Genomic DNA, 19076 nt, shown 5'->3' with positions numbered 1-19076 from the left:
CTGCTCGGTGCTGCCGCCTGCTCCCCCCTCCCTCTCCACCACTCTGCCTAGCCCCGCCCCCTCCCTGGTCACGCCCCTCAGCCTCTGGATGCACAGCAGATTCCTGCAGCGGAGCAGGCGGACATGGAGGGGTGAGTCTCTCCTCCTTCATCCCACTCTCTCTCTGTCTCTTCCTCTCTCTCTCTCTCTCTCTCTCTCTCTTTCTTTATTTCTGTCTTTTAGCGCGCGCTGATGTCTCGGAGTGACTTTGGGTGGCGTGTGTGCGTGTGCACATGCTGAGTCAGGCACAGGCAGGCAGGCAGGCAGTGCACCGGAAGTGAGCGCCCTGCCTGCCTGCCTGCCTGCCTGGCTGGCTGACTGGCTGGCTGACTCAGCGGGATCCAGTGCAGTGCAGTGCAGGGGTCTGCATGACGGCTCGCACACGCACACACTGGAAGTGAGGGGCTGAAACACACTGGGTTGTGGCCGCGCACACACAGACACACACACTCTGATCCGGACCTGCTTTCCTGGGCGGAGGCTGAAGGTCTCACCGCTCCGTCACCACGCTGATCGGTCAGAGTCCAGATCAGCTGGTCAGGGTGGAAGTGATGGGACGAGGCCACTTCCTGTTGAGTTTCACAATAATGTCACTCAACCGTTGGTCACCTTTCACTGTGTGTGTGTGTGTGAGAAAGAGAGTGGTTGTGTGTGTGTTGTGTTCACTGGTTATTGTAAGAGGCTCAGATTTCTTCTGCTGCTGACATACACACGCACGCACACACAGCTGCTACTAAACCATTAGCTCGTCCTCTGCACTTTATTTTCAAATAGCGTCTGGTCCACTTCCTGTCAGCCACCTCTGCTGCAGCGGAGGGGAGGGGCCTTGATGGGCGGGGCTTGACTGTCCAGCCTAATGAAGTACAACAGGCTCTTACTTTGAAAGGGAGCTTTTATTGTGTCGAGGACATGAAGTGGCACCACCAACAGGCCAATCAGAGTGCAGCAGCAGGAGGAGGAGCCAGTCTGTCATGAGTCTGAGCTGAGTCGGCTCCGCCCACTCAACTCAGAGCAGCTGACCCAGCGAGGGCCCTGGACAGGAAGTGGGCGGGGCCTCCCAGGTGGCTACGGAACACCGACGCTTCAAGTGGCTCCTGATTGGACCGCGAGCTGAGCCCCGCCCACACCCCTGGAGCAGCGGCGGCGTCACGAAGGACCGCCCACTCAGAGGACCCACTTGAAGTCACGGCGCTCGTCAAACTAACTGTGTGTGTGTGTGTGTATGTGTGTGTGTGTGTGTGTCTCAGGGTGGCTGAAGCTCTCTGGCAGCAGGACCGACTGGCTCTCCTCTCTGTGAGTCTGCAGTGTGTGAGAACAGCGCCACCCACTGGGCTGCTCCTCTGTGTCTGACTCTGTTTCCCATGATGCCTCAGGAGAGGAGGAGGTGGCAGACGGAGGTGGAGGAGAAGCGGCGGCAGCTGGAGGAGGACAAGCGGGCGCTGCAGCACCTGAAGGTGAACGCTGCAGGTGGCGCTGTGGCTCCACTGGCAGGTGGCAGTGCTGCTACAGTGCAGCTGCTGCAGGTGGCGCTGTGGTGCCACTGGCAGGTGGCAGTGCTGCTACAGTGCAGCCGAGCCGCTGCAGGTGGCGCTGTGGCTCCACTGTCAGGTGGCAGTGCTGCTACAGTGCAGCCCCTGCAGGTGGCGCTGTGGTTCCACTGGCAGGTGGCAGTGCTGCTACAGTGCAGCCGCTGCAGATGGCCCTGTGGGTCCACTGGCAGGTGGCAGTGTTGCTACAGTGCAGCCCCTGCAGGTGGCACTGTGGTCCCACTCTGCTCTCCCTGTGTCCAGTCCAAGACCCTGAGGGAGCGCTGGCTGCTGGAGGGGGCGCCCCCTGCTGGCGCCCTGGACCAGGACCAGGACCAGGAGCAGACCAGGAGCCTGGAAGACGCCATCATCAGGTCTCAGCTCACCTCAGTGCCACTTCCTGTTGACCTCTGACCTCTTCTGACCTCTCTGTGTCCCGTCACTTCCAGGCTGGAGGACGAGCTGCTCCGATTGGAGGAGGGAGGGGAGGCCCCGCCCACCACACACCCTGCAGTGAGTAACTGGACACTTCAACTTTCAACTCAGATTCAGCTTGAAAAGTAATCTGATTACTGGTACTCAGTTACCACAGAGTGACTTCCTGCCTCTGTCTCTCCAACAGGTGGCGCCAGGTGAATGTTTTCTGTCTTCTTGTCCTCTCTCCCTCTCTCTCTCCCTCTCTCCCTCCCTCTTACCACCTGTGTGTTCACAGCTGCAGAGGTCAAAGGTCACAGCGGCCATGAGCAGCTGGCGGCGGCAGTGGCAGCTCCCAGTCACAAGGCTCCAGGTGGTCATGTGATCAAAGTCAGGTGGTCAGAATGGAAGAGGTCAGCTGATGACCCCCCCCCCTCTCTCTCTCTCTCTCCCACAGACGACCTCTCCTTCCCACCCGCCTTTGCAGAGGTCAGAGGTCAGGGGGGCGGGGAGTCGGGTGAAGACCTCAAGAGAGGTGAGCGGGGGAGGGGCCAGGTGCTATGATTGGCCGCTGCAGTGTTGTTCTGGGGGGGCGGGACCGCCGTTAGATTAGGTCTAGTTTAGCCACAGGCTAACTTGAATTAGTGTTGACCCCAACTCACTTCCTGTACCTCTAACAGCTGTGTTCCTGTGTGTGTGTTTGTGTGTGTGTGTGTGTGTGTGTGTGTGTGTGTGTGTGTGTGTGTGTGACCCCTACAGCCATGTACTCGGTGGAGATCCGGGTCCAACGGGACCGAGCCACAGGGGCCACCACGGTTCTGTCCTCCAGCACCAGACTTCCTGTTGACTTCTCCACCCACGGGGTCAAAGTGTACGAGGACGAGCAGAAAGGTGACGCAGCCAACTGGGAAGCCTGACCTACAGGGGGGTCAGAGGTGGGTGGGAGGTCAGAGGTCAGTGGGTCAGTGCCAAAGTCAATATTCCCATCATGCACTGTGTACAGGTGAGCTCCAGTGGAGGGCGCCACAGCTCTCACTTCCTGCCTCACTCACTGGGCTTCCTGTCTGGAGGAGGTCAGTGGTCCCAGTCTGCTGTTGGCTCTGCTGCCCTCCAGTGACGGGTGGCGGTACTGCATTCAGCAGACAGGGAACAGCAGTAGTACAGGTGGACCAGCAGACACCCAGAGTGCCCTCTGGAGGCTGCTGCTGCTGCTGCTGTCCAGTCTGAGCCTGTGGAGCTCCTTCAGGGGGAGACCAGGTGTTCTGGTCTAGACCAGGTCCTGACTCTGTCCCTCTTCGTCTCCTCAGTGGTCCACGAGATGAACGGCGAGGACGGCGTCCAGCCGCTCAGCTGCTCCGAGGTGGAGGAGCTCCTCCAGCAGGCCCAACAGGCCTCCAGCAGGTCCCCGACAGGGGCCACGCTCACCTCACTCCCCACGGAGGAGGTCCAGGAGGACCAGATGGAGGTCCTGGAGGTCCGCAAGAAGGTCCAGGAGGTGGTCCAGGAGGTCCAGCAGGAGGTCCAGGAGGAGCCTTGGCTGACTGAGATCACAGGGCTGCAGTCGGAGGTGGGCGGGGCCCCAGGCGAGGTGGAGGCTAGCCCCGCCCAACCCGTCACCATGGTCTTCATGGGCTTCCAGAACGTGGAGGACGAGGACCACACCAGGAGGGTCCTGGGTCTGCAGGGCACCGTCAAGGCCCAGCTGGTCCACATCCAGGACGCCGAGACCACAACCTGGCCGGACCAGGGAGGGGCGGAGCCTCCTGCAGTCGCTGCCGTGGCTCCGCCTCCCAGGAACGGCACCACAGCAGAGGGGGAGGAGCCCAAAGTTGCTACTGCTGCTGCTGCTGCTGCTGCTGCTGCTCAGGTCAAGAAGGACAAGCAGCCGTGTAAGTGCTGCAGCATCATGTGATCCTGCAGGGGGCGCCGCCGCGCCCAGGACAGACTCCACCCACTGCCTTTTGCCCCGCCTCCAACCACATGATGCCTGTGCTCTGCCAGTAATGGTTGCATGTATCCAGTTAGCATTAGCATTAGCTTGAGCTTCAACCGGTCCTTCCTGCCCCGTCCTCTAGAGGGCAGACAACTGTTTTCCTTCAATTATGGCCGGTTTGGTTTTCTTTTTGTTAAAGAGGAAATAAAATCAATCAATCAACTTCATCACCTGAGCGTCACATGATGACACCTCACCTGACCTCAAATGACCTTACATGACCTCACCTGACCTCAGCTGACCTTACATGACCTCACCTGACCTCACCTGACACGTGGCCTCAGCCACATCCTGCTCCTCACTGAGAGCCACCAGTGTGAGCGTTGACCTCTGACCTCAGTCTTCAATTCAATTCAAACACTTGATTGTCACTGTCACCAACATCAACATCAGATCATCAGTTTGTGGCAGCAGCTCCACATGACAGCAAGAATGAAGGAAGTCCATCTGGAATCATACAGAGATCATACAAAAAAGTCAGAATCAATATGTTTGTGTCTCTGTTGCTGTGAACATCAAGAATGGTGACAGAGCAGCAGCAGCAGTAACAGCAGCCGTAGCAGGAACAGCAGCAGTGGTAACAGCAGTAGCAGCAGTAGTAGCAGCAGCAGTAACAGCAGTAACAGCAGCAGCAGCAGTAACAGCAGCAGCAGTAGCAGTAGCAGCAGCAGCAGCAGCAGTAGCAGCAGTAACAGCAGCAGAAGCAGCAGCAGCAGCAGCAGTAGCAGTAAAGAAGTTCCATAACACAAAGAATAAAGATGACAACACAACACAACATTAATCAAACAGAACAGTAACAGTGTGAGAACTTGTGGTCCACTCAGGAACGCAGTGCTTCTGCAATATCATGATTGATGCCAGCAGGAATAAAACCCACATCATTCACATCACAATCAGGACAACCTGTTGACTGCAGCAGAAACTGTTGCTAAAGTCTCCATAAAAATGCTCCAAAGGTCACAGCTGTGTGTGTGTGTGTGTGTGTGTGTGTGTGTGTGTGTGTGTGTGTGTGTGTGTGGGCGGAGCCTCTGAGAGGCTGTGACAGGCTGAACTTTGTCTTGTCATTTGCTGACAGGCCAAGGAGCCGAGAGGAGCTGAGCTCAGGTGAGACGCACTGTATTCCTCAACCTGCTGTGGAGCCACTGGAACTGCTTCACTGTAGGCTCTTCCAGACCTACAACTGCTTCACTGGGGGTTCTTCTAAATCTAAATGTGGTTTACTGGAAGTTCATTCGCATGTGACCCTGTTTAACTGGAGGTCAATATAGATCTGAAACTGGTTCACTGGAGGCTCTTCCTGATCTCAAACTGGTTCACTGGAGGCTCTTCCCGATGGTTCCTCCTGACTCAGTGTGAAGTTGATGTTGACTCCTCCTACAGGCTGTACGTGATGTTACCCCAGCCAACTAGGTGGGGGTGCTGTAGGGGGCCGACCCTCCGACAGACTGGCGCGTCTGATAACCAGCCCGTTATCAGATGACGACGGTGGGCGGAGCTTATCTCTAACAGGCAGCTGCTGTCATGTGCTAATGGAGAGCTAGCTGGGAGCTAACAACGGTGCTAAAGGTTGTGCACTTACTATAAACCATGCAGTGTGGTCATGTGACTGTAGAAACCAGCGTTAGTGAAAGTCTGGTTCTGGTTCTGATAATGGTTCTGGTTCTGAATTGCAATGACTCAGATTCTCTTCCTGTTGGACTGTTGATCAGCACCACCTGCTGGAGTTACAACCTCGCTACAAACAGGAAGTGTTTCACAACCATTTTCATCACATGTTGTTACAAGCTAACCATGCTAGCAGGCTAATCATGCTAGCAGGCTAAACATGGACTCCTCTTTGGTTTCTTGGTGTTATTGTGTGTTTTTTTTGTGTGGTTGCAGAAACATCCAGACGTCATCTGTCTGAAGGTTTGGACTCCAGTGTCTTTGCCGACGTCCCTGCAGGCTTCGCCATCAGCCACAGCGCCCCCTGCAGCCCCCTGCAGCAGCCACAGCGCCCCCTGCAGGCCTCACCAGCAACCACAGCGCCCCCTGCAGGCTTCGCCAGCAACCACACCGCCCCCTGCAGCAGCCACAGCGCCCCCTGCAGCCATGGACAGGTGGGCGCCTCTCCTGGACTTCAGCTCCCTCAGCATGTCCTCCCAGAACGCTGGAGGATCTCCAGACCTGCTGGTCCAGGTCCAGCAGGTCCAGCAGGTCCAGCAGGTTGAGCAGGTCCCGTTGTCCCAGCAGACAGGAAGTTCCAGTGATGAGTGGCTTCCCAGCAGTCCCAGCAGTCCCAGTTGTCCCAGCAGTCCCAGCAGCAGCATCGACTCCCATAGTGGCTTCTACTCTCTGGTGGACGACCCCAGCAGTCCGGAGGCGGAGCTCAACACAGCCTGGATGGTCTCAGCGCAGCGCCAGACCCAGCTGGCCACCCTGAAGGAGGAGCGAGGATTCAAACTGCAGACCTATGCCAGCAGCAGGAAGCCCAGGAGTCTGTTCCCGGAGGTCGGTGGTGGACATGCTGGCCACCAGATGGAGCTGAAGGCAGGCGTGGAGGCGGTCCTGCAGGAGGAGGACCGCCTCCTGAGGCAGGAGATCATTCGCAGCCAGGCGCCCAGGAAGAGGGCCGGACCTGCAGCAGGTGTGGGCGGGCCGGACCTGGACCTGGGCAGCAGCAGGTTGCTGGACGGCTTCAGTCTGAGCTTCAGTCCGGTCCGCTCCAGACCAGAATCGCTGGCGCCACCTGCTGCCGGGGCCGTGGACAAGGAGCAGATCAACTTCAGCGCTGCCCGGCAGCAGTTCCTCAGACTGGAGCAGCAGAACCGGCAGCCCGACCTCCTGGACTCCCTGAAGCCCTCCAGGACCCGGCCCAGCACGGGTCCCGCTCCTGACGTGGCTTCCTCAGAGCAGCAGGAGGTCCAGGTGCAGCTGAGCCAGGACACCGCAGGTCCAAAGCAGACTGACCTTCAGAGGAAGGGCAGCAGCGCGTCTGAGGAGCTCACCGTCACCCAGACCACCAGCCAGAAGAGACCCAACGCAGGGCTGAGGAGCAGCAGGTCCACCGGGGACGAGGAGACCCCCATCCAGCGGGAGATCCGGCTGGTCCAGGACCGTGAGGAGAAGCTCCGACACTCTCGTGGGCTGAAGCCAAGCGATGACAGAGCCGAGATGGTCCAGATCACCAGCAAGCGTCTAAACTTACTGACAAGCATGGTCCCGGTCCAGCAGGAGGTCCAGACTGGCAGTGAGAACCAGAGGGGGGACAGAGGAATCCTCAGACACTACAGTCTGGAGTCTCCACAGAAGCTGGAGGACCAAGTGGACGTAGGCACAAGAGGAGAAGGAACCGGCCCAGAATGGAGGGACAGGTTCTCCTCACCCTGCTGCCCTCACCGGCACTCTGAGGAAACGGAGCTGCTGCTCAGCCAGCGGAGCTCCGCTGCTCCAGCCTTCTCTGCCACCAGCTCTGGAGTCCTGGAGACCACAAGCGTCTACCAGGACCGCCTCACGTCACCGTTCTCCCACGTCCTTCTACTGTCACCCCCAAGCTCTCCAGGGTCCTGGAGGGAGAGCCTGGAGTCCAGCCGTCTGCAGTCCAGGGGACGAGGAACCTCGGACTTCATCCAGAAGGAGATCGAGGAATCTCTGCGACGGGAGCAGGAGCTCCAGGAGCTGAGAGTGTCCAGGGCCCAGCTCAGGTCCTTCACGCCAGGTCCTCTGGTAGAGCAGGACTCCAGGGTGGCCATCAGCCATCTCGACCCACCTGGACCCGCAGGTAGCCGCTGCCCTCTGCTGGTCACACACCGTCCTACCAGCTCACTGCACTGTTAGCTGTATGGCTAACATAGCGCTGAGAGGCCTTAGCGAGTCCCATGGTGGGGTTGACCTTCTCAGTCCTGGACCTCCAGTGTTCCACACCACTGCACTCACCTGTTAGCCTGCTACTGCTATCGTAGGCTAGCTTTATTAGCAACGGTTAGTATCTATTTGCTTCAAGTAGCATCAGTTATCATCAGTTAGCACCAGCTGACTTCAGTTGGCTTTAGTTAGCATTGGTTGGCTTCAGTTTTCATCAGTTAGCGTCAGTCAGTGTCGTTAGGCTCCAGTGGGCCGGCCTTGGTCATGTGACCGTTCTGAATGACCTTGAATGAGTAACTTAACGAGGAGCAAAGTTCAGCTGCAGCCGCTGCCAGCGGTTAATAACTAACGACCTCGCACACAGTGGCATGCAGTCCCTCAGTGACATCACAGCCGCTTCCTCTTCCTGTTTCAGAGATCAGGGCTGTGTCGCCCCCTTCTGGCCGTGCTGCCACCCGTCGGCCTCCATCCTCCTTCACTCAGACCCGGGCCTCCCCCCCGCCCTCCCCGTCCTCCTCCTCCTACCCCAGCCCCTTCCCTTCCCCCCTCCCCTCGCCAGTCACCTCCCCCTCCCTTCCCCCCGTGGCTGTGCGAGCGGCGCCCCCTGTGGTGGGAGGTCTGACGGGGACGCTGCTGCAGGACTACCAGGCGAGACAAGCCCAGCTGAGACTGGAGGAGAGCTCAGTGAGTCCACAGCCAGCAGGTCCCAGCAGGGAGGTCATGTGACCATCGATGGTTCTGTCAGCATTGATGGTCATGTGATGGTCATGTGATGGTCATGTGATGGGTCCAATGACTAAAAACCCTCCTTTGTGTGTTCCAGTACGCCGGGATTCTGCCAGTGGACGACGTCAACAACGAGGTAGAGACTCGTCTGAGACACTTCCTGTTAGCGACTCTGAGTCAGCAGATCAAATGAACGACTCACCGACTCTTATATTCCGGCTCAGGTTGTTGAGTCGACTCGTGTGATTCGTCATAAAAACCAACGAGCTCTTCGCTGGGAGGCCAGGAACTTTGTCAACCTGGAGGATCCCTGAGACCAGGACCAGGACCAGGACTGAGACCAGGACCAGGACCAGGACCGGGACTGAGACCAGAACCAAGTGGTCTTGCTGGGATTTTCTCTCCTCACTGAGGAGGAAATGTTTCCAGTTGATGGACATTAGAGGCCTATCAGAATAAAGCTGATAGACCTCAATAATTAATCATTGTGTTGAGGCGCCACCTACTGGTCATGGAGCAACCCAGCCACAGTGCTGCACTATACATGTAATAGCTGTAATAGCGTTGTTAATAAACATATGGACACATTCCATGATACACATATGCATACATGTATGTATCAGGGATGGGCGATGTGGACTGAAAGTTTGATCACGATAATTTCTGGCATTTATTGCGATAACGATAAAAGTGACGATTAAAAAATATAAAACAATTCAACTCCAAGTTTTGGGATTTTTTTGAAACCGCATTAAAAAAAAAACGTGTTTACACGAAGCCGTATTTAAAAAGAATGAAAATAAAATAAGGACAGGAGAGGATGCAGTACCGATGGCCCACACAACGCTGAATTCGGCGCCACCTTGCAGGGCACCTGTGATGCTGTTCCACTCCTCTGAGCTCTACACACTGCTACAATGTTGAACGCTATCGTCAAACCATCTCGATGTCGTCCAATAACGAGCTTCATGCGTTTGGACCGTTGGACCTGAGCCCTGCAGGTTGTTGGCCATGGTTCTGAACGCTCTGTTCACCGAGGTTTCTTCAACACTGGGCACGCAATGACATCATTGTGTGCCGGAGCTCCTTTCATGGCCCTGCTCCGGCACCCTCTGGGACTGGTTCCACCCTCCCCCGCTCTGCCCCGGAAGTGATGTCGCAATGCACTGCTCCAAGAAAATGTTTTTTCGGTGTCAGGGAAATTAAAAAATATTAAATAAAAACTAGCGAGCGACGACCGAAGCACCAAGGACCACAATCGTCGCAGTGGAACCAACAGAGAAAATGTTGGAGGTTTGTTCAGCCTAATGCGGATGCCATGTGTTCTAACCCACGGGTGGGTCTAGGTGCCTCTCTCTTTGTGTCTGCGTGTGTGTGTGTGTGAGAGTGGATGACGCCTTGCAGGTGTGGTTCTGGATGTCGGCTGCTGATTGGACGCGCCACGGCTGAAAAGGAGGAGCAGTCGAGCCATCCCTCCTCCGTTCCCAACTCTGCAGTTAGTTAGTTCTGAAATGGTGTTAGAGCACACAGCCGTAGGGGTGGGCTGCCATTTTCTTTGTTCCCTCTTTTCTCCTGTTTTATTAAGTATGTAGGAAGGTTAGCCTTTCTGTATTTGGGTTCTCTTTCTTTCTTTAGTTAGTTCTTAAGTCGAGGTAGTTGGAGTTTTGTTTATTATTTTGGCCTGGGCCCACCCTGAAGCCTTTGCTGCCCACGGGTTAAGTTGTATTGTTTCTTTCATTTACTGGTTAATAAATGTTTTTGTTGAAACTGCCAACTGCCGTGAAAAATGAATGAGGCTTGGGAGTGGGGGAAGGTGTCCCACATGTTGCGTCTCGGTCCCCCTAGACGGGACGTAACACATGGAACACCGGTCTGCTCGACTCGGCCCCCTGGTGGACAACAAGAGAATAGTCAGCCACGGCAATATTTGAAAACATGTATGAGGACTGTGTATTGTGACCTCAAGCAACATTAGTTTTAAGACTACTTGCAACGTACAACTGCTGAATGGTGTTGATGAACTGTTAGCCACCACCGCTAACTCCGTGCTCTGCCTGTCATGTGTGTTGTGTTCGCTGCCAGCATGGTAACATGGGTTGTATAGAGCTCTTCCTGCTTTGTGCTTGGTGTGGACTTCAGTTGTGCAGATATTCTTGTCTAATAATAAACCACTCTATGGTTTCAGTGTACATATTTTCTCTGCTCGGACAGTGTTTTGATGCAAGTCAACAGTATGAAACCAAATCATTCTAAGCCCTATTAAAATGTCTCTCAAAAATACAAAACAAAAGCAGGGGGGGGGGGAGTGAAGTGAAACAGAGCTTCCAGTGCAGTGCGGGGAGTCGTGTGTTGCTGCTCTGGAGGAGCCACACATCAAATACAAAGCCTGAACATTAATATCATAGGTCAATGTTGTGGAAAAGAGCGAAGATGCCGATGCAAGAATACTGGGATAATAAGTAATTTAATGAACAAACAATAAAAAGGGGATCGGAGCTCCGAGGCACAAAACACAGTAAAATGGGAGTGCGAGTGCGAGGAGGAAAGGAGGAAGAAGGTCTCTTATACACTGGACTGGGAGGGGAAGAGATAAGGAAGGGAAGAAGAGGAAAACAAAGCACAGAGAATCAGCACAAGCTGACACATTTACAGCCTCCTCTGGTGGACCACGAGGAGAATGTCTCGAGAAGGTACTATATACTATGAAACGAACAGATTACACGTGCTACTAGTGATCATATGACACAGAATACAACATAATAAAGAATAACCCAAGAATACATATTTCCCATTACATCACCTTTAAACCTGGTGGGCCTGTCCGGTACTGGTTTGGTTCTGATCTCACAGATGGATGTCTCTTTGTCAGTATGGATACGTGCTCCTGCAGAATGCATGAAATTAGATGTGGGGTCCCCCAAGGGTCAATTTTAGGTCTGGTTCTTTTTTTTTGTCTTATTTTTTTTTAATTGGTTTTTCACTTTAAAGGTACATACAAACACACATTAGAACAAATAAAAAAAACAACAACAACAAACAAAACAAACAAACAAAAAAAAGTCCCACCCCAAAACAACAATAAGCGCTGCACAGTAAGTATACATAAAATAAATGAGTAAATACAGAATAGAATTTGTATTAAGTAAGTACAAACGTGAAATAAAATAGAAGCGAGGGCAAACAATTCCAAACAATCAGAAAGAGACGACAGATCAGAGTCTCTGCAAGAAAGAAAGTAGAGGTCCCCAGATCCTTCTCAACCTGTCTGACCTATGGTTAAGGTCATGAGTGAGTTTCTCCAGAGGAATAAGAGCAGAACTTTGGGATAAGCATATATCAACCGTGGGGACCTGGGGAGTTGACCACCGTAACAGGAAACAAAAGAATCATCACCAGAGATTTAGTATCAGGGTCTAAGGAGTTGTCTGGAGCAAGGTTCAGTAGGTACAAAGAAGGAGTCAGTGAAAACTGCTTACCAATGATTTCCTGAACTGCAGCGTGAACACCCCTCCAGAAAGTCTGGATGAGGTCACATGACCAAAACACATGGATAAATACACCTTTGTGTGTGTTACATTTATAACAAAGGTTGGAAGTGCCAGGGAACATCCTCCGGAGGCCAGTGGGAGTGGAATAAGAATTTAAAGTTCTGTTTGTGTATCGAAATTGAGGTACATTTAGGAAAACTTCCACTGCAGATCTTGTCCCAGTCCACAGGAGTAAATGTCACCTCCAGATCCCACAACAACTGCAGGGAGTCATCGTCTGAAGAGTCAGGATAAAGCAGTGAAATGTAACTCTTGGAAATCAGTCCTTTGCTTTGGGAGATTTGCTCTGAACTGTAATGTTTTCCAGCTCTGACGGTCTCATGCGGATCCTGCCTGTCCTCAAGAGAGACCCTAAAAAGTGAAAAGTTTGGAGATATTTATAAAAGTCAAAATCGGCCCTAATTTGCTCAAATGACTTCACTGAATCTGAGAGCATCAGGTGTGTCAAATTTGATAGGCCCTTAGAGGTCCACTCAGTCAGACCAGCACTGCTACTCTGAAGTCAGACCAACACTGCTACTCTGAAGTCAGACCAGCACTCCTAATCTGAAGTCAGACCAACACTGCTAATCTGAAGTCAGACCAGCACTCCTAATCTGAAATCAGACCAACACTGCTAATCTGAAGTCAGACCAGCACTTCTTCTTCTTCTTCTCCTTCTTCTGCCGTTTATCCGGGGTCGGGTCGCTGGGGCAGCAGCCTTAGCAGAGATGCCCAGACCCCCCTGGCCCCAGTCACCTCCTCCAGCTCATCCGGTGGGACCCCAAGGCGTTCCCAGGCCAGCCGGGAGACATAGTCCCTCCAGCGTGTCCTGGGTCTTCCCCGAGGCCTCCTCCCGGTGGGACATGCCCGGAACACCTGCCCAGGGAGGCGTCCAGGAGGCATCCGGAACAGATGCCCGAGCCACCTCAACTGGCCCCTCTCGATGCAGAGGAGCAGCGGCTCTACTCCGAGCTCCTCCCGGGTGGCCGAGCTTCTCACCCTATCCCTCAGGGTACGCCCAGCCACCCTGCGGAGGAAACCCATTTCGGCCGCTTGTATTCACGATCTTGTTCTTTCGGTCACTACCCAAAGCTCGTGACCATGGGTGAGGGTGGGAATGTAGATCGACCGGTAAATCGAGCTAAGCTTTCATCTTAGCTCCTTCTTCACCACGACGGACCGGTACAGTGACCACATCACTGCAGCCGCTGCACCGATCCGCCTGTCGATCTCACGCTCCATCCTCCCCTCACTCATGAACAAGACCCCGAGATACTTGAACTCCTCCACCTGAGGCAGGATCTCCCCACCGACCCGGAGAGGACAAACCACCTTTTTCCGGTCGAGAACCATGGCCTCGGACTTGGAGGTGCTGATTCTCATCCCAGCCGCTTCACACTCAGCTGCAAACCGCCCCAGCGCACGTTGGAGGTCCTGGCTCGATGAAGCCAACATGACCACATCATCTGCAAACAGCAGAGACGCAATCATGTGGTTCCCGAACCAGACTCCCTCCAGCCCCTGGCTGCGCCTAGAAATTCTGTCCATAAAAATAATGAACAGAACCGGTGACAAAGGGCAGCCTTGCCGTAGTCCAACACACACTGGGAACAAGTCTGACTTACTGCCGGCAATGCGAACCAGACTCCTGCTCCGATCATACAGGGACCGCACGGCCCTTAACAGAGGGCCCCGGACCCCATACTCCTGGAGCACCCCCCACAAAATGCGTCAAGGGACACGGTCGAACGCCTTCTCCAGATCCACAAAGCACATGTAGACTGGTTGGGCGAACTCCCACGAACCCTTGAGCACCCGGCGGAGAGTATGGCGCTGTTCCAGTGTTCCACGACCCGGACGGAACCCGCACTGTTCCTCCTGAATCCGAGGTTCGACTATCGGCCGTATCCTCCTCTCCAGCACCCTGGAATAGACTTTACTGGGGAGGCTGAGAAGTGTGATCCCTCTGTAATTAGAGCACACCCTCCGGTCCCCCTTTTTAAAAAGAGGAACCACCACCCCGGTCTGCCAGTCCACAGGCACTGTCCCCGACCACCACGCGATGTTACAGAGACGTGTCACCCACGACAGTCCCTGCACATCCAGAGACTTGAGGTACTCGGGGCAGATCTCATCCACCCCCGGAGCCTTGCCACCAAGGAGTTTCCTGACTCCCCCGGGTCCCCCGCCTCTGCTTCCTCCGCGGAAGATGTGACGGCAGGAGTGAGGAGATCCTTGAAGTATTCCTTCCATAAGTCTACAAATACTACACAACTCAGCCACATGTGTGCTGACCAGGACCAGAGGACGGGAACACAGGACAGCGGTTATAAAGTCGCTGCATTGGCTCCCCGTCCGCTGCAGGATGGATTCTCAGCTTCTCTTATTAGTTTTTAATTGTCTTAATGGTCTTGGCCCAGCTTACCTATCTGACCTGCTTTATCTGACCTGAGGTCTTCTGGCACCGGCCTGTTAACTGTTCCACGAGTCAGAACCTAAACCCACGGTGAGGCTGCTTTCAGCCATTACGGCCCTACTCGGTGGAACAGCCTGCCAGAGAGCCTCAGGGCCACAGAGACTGTTGATATTCTGAAGAGGAGGCTTGAGACGTAGCTTTTTAACCTGGCCTTTAACTGACTTCTTTTACTCTGACTCTACTAATTCTAGGCCTTTTATTACCTTGAATGATGTTTATACTTTTATAATGGTTGCCTATTTTGATGCCACTGTTCAAAACTTTATTTTTATTTATTTATTTTATTATTATGATTATTCTCTCTTTTATACTTTTAGTGGCAGTGTTTCCTCATGGGGGGGGGGAGCCTCCACGCTGGGAGTTACGCTGGTCTGCCCATAGGGGCGCTGCAGACCATGGTGCCTCCCTGTGTGGACGGCCCCCCCCTAGTGGCCTTTCCTCACCCGTTTCTTCAGTGCCAAGCTATTTTATCTCATGTCTGTGTGTGGAGGTGTGGAGGTGTGGGTCCATATGGTGTGTGTGTGGGGGGCAGTGGCGCTTTTATTTATTCCTATCGCTACTATTATGATTGTTGTTGTTGTTAAGCACTGTGGGTCGCATCTTTTTTTGTATGAACAGTGCTATATAAATAAAGTTTATTATATTATTATTATTATTGTTAGGTCAACTGAGAGGGCAAGAAGTCGAACGTTAACAGAAACAGACAGATATGAAAAAACACTGCAAAGCATGTGCAGAGAGGTCAGGAGGCCGGCTGAAGACCTTTCAGTACAATTTTCCATGACAATCATCACCTGATTTCACTGCAGGTGTTCACTGTGGTCGCTCTTATTGCTCCATAAAGCTCTTTATGAAGAGCAATAAGATAGCGGCGAGCGGCTGGCAGATAGCGGCCAGCAGATAGCGGCGGTGCCTCAATTGAAATAACAGTGAACTACCTGTGACAGGTGAAGACACCTAGCCTAACAACTAGCATTAGCATTAGCCTCTAACACACACGCACGCAAACGCACACACACACACACTGTTTACAGGTGTAAGGACCTGAGTGTGTTGCACTGGTATTTGTGTGTGTTTGTGTGTGTGTGTGTGTGTGTGTGTGTGTGTGTGTGTGTGTGTGTGTGTGTCAGCAGCAATCTAACAATGACTCAGATTGTGAACTCTGAACTTTGATTCGTCGTCGTCGTCGTCGTCGTCGTCGTCTGTTTCAGCACCAAGGAAAAAAAGTGCACACGTGCGCACACACACACACACACACACCCTGACACTCCTCTTCCCGGAATGAGTCAGGAGGTAAGAAGCCGCGCCCCCTGTGCTGCCTGCAGCCAATCACAGCCCTGACTGGTCGTTTCCTGCCCTTCAAGAAGCTCCACTGCTGAGGAGGTGGAACCCAGTCAGTCAGTCAGCCAGCCAGTCAGTCAGCCAGTCAGTCAGCCAGTCAGTCAGTCGGTGGCTCTCAGAGGTGAAATGGCTCAGGCAGCAGCTCAGCTGGACCGAAAAATTATATCTTGTTCCCTCTGTCTGGATCTTCTCAAGGATCCAGTGACCACTTCCTGTGGACACAGCTACTGCAGGAAGTGTCTCCAACACCACTGGGATGCAGAGGAGGAGAGGAGAGTGTACAGCTGCCCTCAGTGTCGGAGGACCTTCAAACGGAGGCCTGTCCTGGAGAAGAACACCCTGTTAGCAGCTCTAGTGGAGACCCTGGAGAAGACTGGACTCCAAGATGCTCCTGCTGATCACTGCTATGCTGGAGCTGGAAATATGGCCTGTGATGTCTGCACTGGGAGGAAACTGAAGGCCATCAAGTCCTGTCTGGTCTGTCGGGCCTCCTACTGTGACTCTCACCTCCAGCCTCATCGTGATGCTGCTCCCCTACAGAGACACAAGCTGGTGGAACCCAGCCAGCAGCTCCAGGAGAACATCTGCCCTCGTCACAATGAGGTGATGAAGATGTTCTGCCGCACTGATCAGAAGATCATCTGTTATCTCTGCTCTGTGGATGAACATAAAGGTCACGACACAGTGGCAGCAGCAGCAGAGAGGCCTGAGAGGCAAAGAGAGCTGGAGGAGACCAGGCAGAAGATCCAGCAGAAGATCCAGCACACAGAGGAAGACCTGAAGGTGCTTCAGAAGGAGGTGGAGTCCATCAACGGCTCTGCTGATAAAGCAGTGGAGGACAGCGAGAAGATCCTCACCCAGATGATCCGTCTGCTGGAGAAAAGACGCTCTGAGGTGCAGCAGCAGGTCAGATCCACACAGGGGGCAGCAGTGAGTGGAGTCAAAGAGCTTGAGAAGAAGCTGGAGCAGGAGATGATGGAGCTGAAGAGGAGAGACGCTGAGCTGGAGAAGATCTCACACACACTGGACCACAGCCAGTTTCTCCATAACTTCTCGTCACTGCCAGCACTCAGTGCGTCTCCAGACTCCTCCAGCCTGGAGATCCGTCCTCTGAGATACTTTGAGGACGTGGCAGCAGCTGTGACCAAGCTGAGAGATGAAATACAGCAAGTTCTGATGGAGACTCAGACAAACATCTCATGGACAGTGAGCAACGTTGATGTTCTACTGAAGGTACCAGAACCCAGGAGCAGAGAGGACTTCCTCAGATGGTCACCTCAAATCACTCTGGATCCAAACACAGTGAACAAACGTGTTATTATTTGAGGAGAACAGAAAAGTGACAGGCATGGAGGAAGTTCAGTCTTATTGTGATCATCCAGACAGATTCACTGTCTGGTGGCAAGTCCTGAGTAGAGAAGGTCTGACTGGACGACGTTACTGGGAGGTGGAGTGGAGAGGGGGGGGTTAGTGTAGCAGTGGCCTACAGGAACATCAGCAGAGGGTCACTGGAAAGTAGATTTGGATGCAATGACAAATCCTGGCGTTTATATTGTTCCTCAGGTAGATATGGGTTTCTTCACAATGACATCAGAACTGATGTCTCAGGTCCTCGGTCCTCCAGAGTGGGAGTGTACCTGGACCACACAGCAGGTCTTCTGTCCTTCTACAGCATCTCTGGAACCATGAAGCTCCTCCACAGAGTCCAGACCTCCTTCACTCAGCCGATACATGTTGGACTTCGTGTTGTTGGTTCAGGTTGTTCAGCTGAGTTGATGAAAGTGTGACTGAAGTCGTCAGAGAGACTCTGAGCTGAATTCTCACCTTTGATTCTTCTTCTGTCTTCACGTTTGTTGCCCAGTGTCTCCGGCTGTCAATCACAGGGTGGGCGGGGCCTTCTGACTGTTGATCCGTTTGTCAACAATCAGATGAATGCATGTCAATATTGTGAGAGAATTTTGTCTTTTGATTCTGCTTGTTGGCTCAATGTGACAATAGTCAATCAATAAGTCATGAAATATGCCATCAGTCTATATTGCACAACAATGTCAAGTCAATGATCAAGTGTTGAATTGAAGCAATAAAGCAACAAGACAATCCAGATAAAGTCTCTGCTTGTTAGTAGATTTCACACACACCCACCCTGACAAACACTCACACACACACTCACACCCACACACACACCCTGACAAAGACACACACACACACACACACACACACTCTCTCACACTCATACACTCCTAAACTACTTTCCCAGATGTATAAAATCCTTGCAAACACAGAGGGTGCTATTTCTCTGCCAGTGGATCTTAAAAATGTCCTGATTTTTACAAGTGTCCTGACGTTGAAGGTGTGTTATCATAAAAATGTCCCCATATTTAACAAAAACACACTCACACACACACACACACACACACACCCCGACACACACACACACAACCAGTGGACACATTTCACGGGAAATCATTTTTGGCCTTTTGGAGGGTGGGGGGGGGCTACCGTGATGTCAATGGCAAGGTTGTCAACTCTTTGTCCGCCAGAAACCCTAATGCCATACAAGTCTATGGGGGTCAAAGGTCAACTTTGTCCTAGAGACTCTGTGACACTTGCTTTTTCATCTGGCGCCCCGAAGACACACCCACGTCAAATTTGGGGCTTCTAGCGCGTGAGGAACCCAGAAACCCTTTGAGGTCAAAGGTCATCCTGTCCTCAGCCTGGTTTATTTTTGTGTTGGGAGAAATTCTTCCTGGGCCGGATCAGAACCACCCTCCTCCTCCTCCGGACCACCAGGGGGCGATGATGAGACCACTCGTCTGTTTCATTATTTTATTGTGCTCGGACTAAAAAGATTCAACATGAAAACACCAACAGGACGCGCGTGTGTGTCTGTGTGTGTGTGTGCGTGTGTGTGTGTGATGGAACTGTGCTGGTTTCCACAGCGATTTGGGACAAACACCCCAAGTCGCACAATCCTCAAGGAATCGACGGCAACAAGCACTACACCACTCAGTCAGTGAGACGTCTGCTGCAGGCGGAGGAGGAGGACGGAGGAGGAGATGAAGTCTGTGTTGCTCTGCCAGTGTGGAGGCTGCAGGTGGAGATGTCGCTGTTAGCCGTGTGTGTTGTTGCTACGACGCCAAGCTAAAGTGAAGTCGCCAGGCCAACAGTCAGTCTCTGCTGGCTGTGGG

At 53.2% G+C, this 19076-nt stretch overlaps 4 protein-coding genes across 4 annotated transcripts in view; 3 read left to right on the top strand and 1 right to left on the bottom strand.

Moving 5' to 3' along the window:
- The first annotated feature begins 97 nt into the window (after window positions 1-97).
- LOC142900990 (paralemmin-1-like) lies at window positions 98-4139 on the top strand. The gene is made up of 9 exons (XM_076045638.1): window positions 98-131; window positions 1287-1332; window positions 1413-1493; window positions 1830-1939; window positions 2015-2078; window positions 2188-2352; window positions 2437-2586; window positions 2660-2870; window positions 3287-4139. The coding sequence occupies exons 1-9, from the start codon at window positions 124-126 to the stop codon at window positions 3889-3891; spliced, it is 1440 nt and encodes a 479-aa protein (XP_075901753.1). The 5' UTR covers window positions 98-123; the 3' UTR covers window positions 3892-4139.
- Window positions 4140-4935: 796 nt separating this feature from the next.
- misp (mitotic spindle positioning) lies at window positions 4936-9261 on the top strand. The gene is made up of 5 exons (XM_076045235.1): window positions 4936-5076; window positions 5854-7732; window positions 8231-8499; window positions 8639-8677; window positions 8766-9261. Exons 2-5 carry the CDS (start codon window positions 6064-6066, stop codon window positions 8853-8855), a joined length of 2067 nt encoding a protein of 688 aa, XP_075901350.1. The 5' UTR covers window positions 4936-5076; window positions 5854-6063; the 3' UTR covers window positions 8856-9261.
- Window positions 9262-15937: 6676 nt separating this feature from the next.
- LOC142900752 (tripartite motif-containing protein 16-like) lies at window positions 15938-17328 on the top strand. Its single transcript, XM_076045255.1, has one exon. It carries the CDS (start codon window positions 16015-16017, stop codon window positions 17212-17214), a length of 1200 nt encoding a protein of 399 aa, XP_075901370.1. The 5' UTR covers window positions 15938-16014; the 3' UTR covers window positions 17215-17328.
- A 1372-nt stretch (window positions 17329-18700) lies between these two features.
- Window positions 18701-19076, bottom strand: part of patj (PATJ crumbs cell polarity complex component) — a 32502-nt gene continuing 32126 nt past the window's right edge. The window contains 1 exon segment of the mRNA XM_076045196.1: window positions 18701-19076. This exon segment is cut by the window's right edge and continues 457 nt beyond it. The gene's annotated coding sequence lies outside the window, so the exon portion shown is untranslated.

The sequence above is a fragment of the Nelusetta ayraudi genome, unplaced genomic scaffold (genome assembly GCF_046127955.1).
Source record: "Nelusetta ayraudi isolate G7.1 ecotype Tasmania unplaced genomic scaffold, CSIRO-AGI_Nayr_v1 ptg000084l, whole genome shotgun sequence".
Classification (NCBI taxonomy): Eukaryota; Metazoa; Chordata; class Actinopteri; order Tetraodontiformes; family Monacanthidae; genus Nelusetta; species Nelusetta ayraudi.
This window is presented reverse-complemented; position numbering and strand designations above follow the sequence as displayed.

What these genes read in the sequence shown, in the direction of transcription:
- LOC142900990 (XM_076045638.1), top strand. An exon ending in GGGCGCTGCAGCACCTGAAG is followed by an intron (nt 1,494 to 1,829) that starts GTGAACGCTGCA and finishes CCCTGTGTCCAG; the next exon opens with TCCAAGACCCTGAGGGAGCG. An exon ending in GGGGGGCGGGACCGCCGTTA is followed by an intron (nt 2,587 to 2,659) that starts GATTAGGTCTAG and finishes TACCTCTAACAG; the next exon opens with CTGTGTTCCTGTGTGTGTGT.
- misp (XM_076045235.1), top strand. Translation starts at nt 6,064, where the DNA reads ATGGACAGGTGGGCGCCTCTCCTGGACTTCAGCTCCCTCAGCATGTCC. An exon ending in TGAGACTGGAGGAGAGCTCA is followed by an intron (nt 8,500 to 8,638) that starts GTGAGTCCACAG and finishes TGTGTGTTCCAG; the next exon opens with TACGCCGGGATTCTGCCAGT. An exon ending in TGGACGACGTCAACAACGAG is followed by an intron (nt 8,678 to 8,765) that starts GTAGAGACTCGT and finishes ATTCCGGCTCAG; the next exon opens with GTTGTTGAGTCGACTCGTGT.
- LOC142900752 (XM_076045255.1), top strand. Translation starts at nt 16,015, where the DNA reads ATGGCTCAGGCAGCAGCTCAGCTGGACCGAAAAATTATATCTTGTTCC.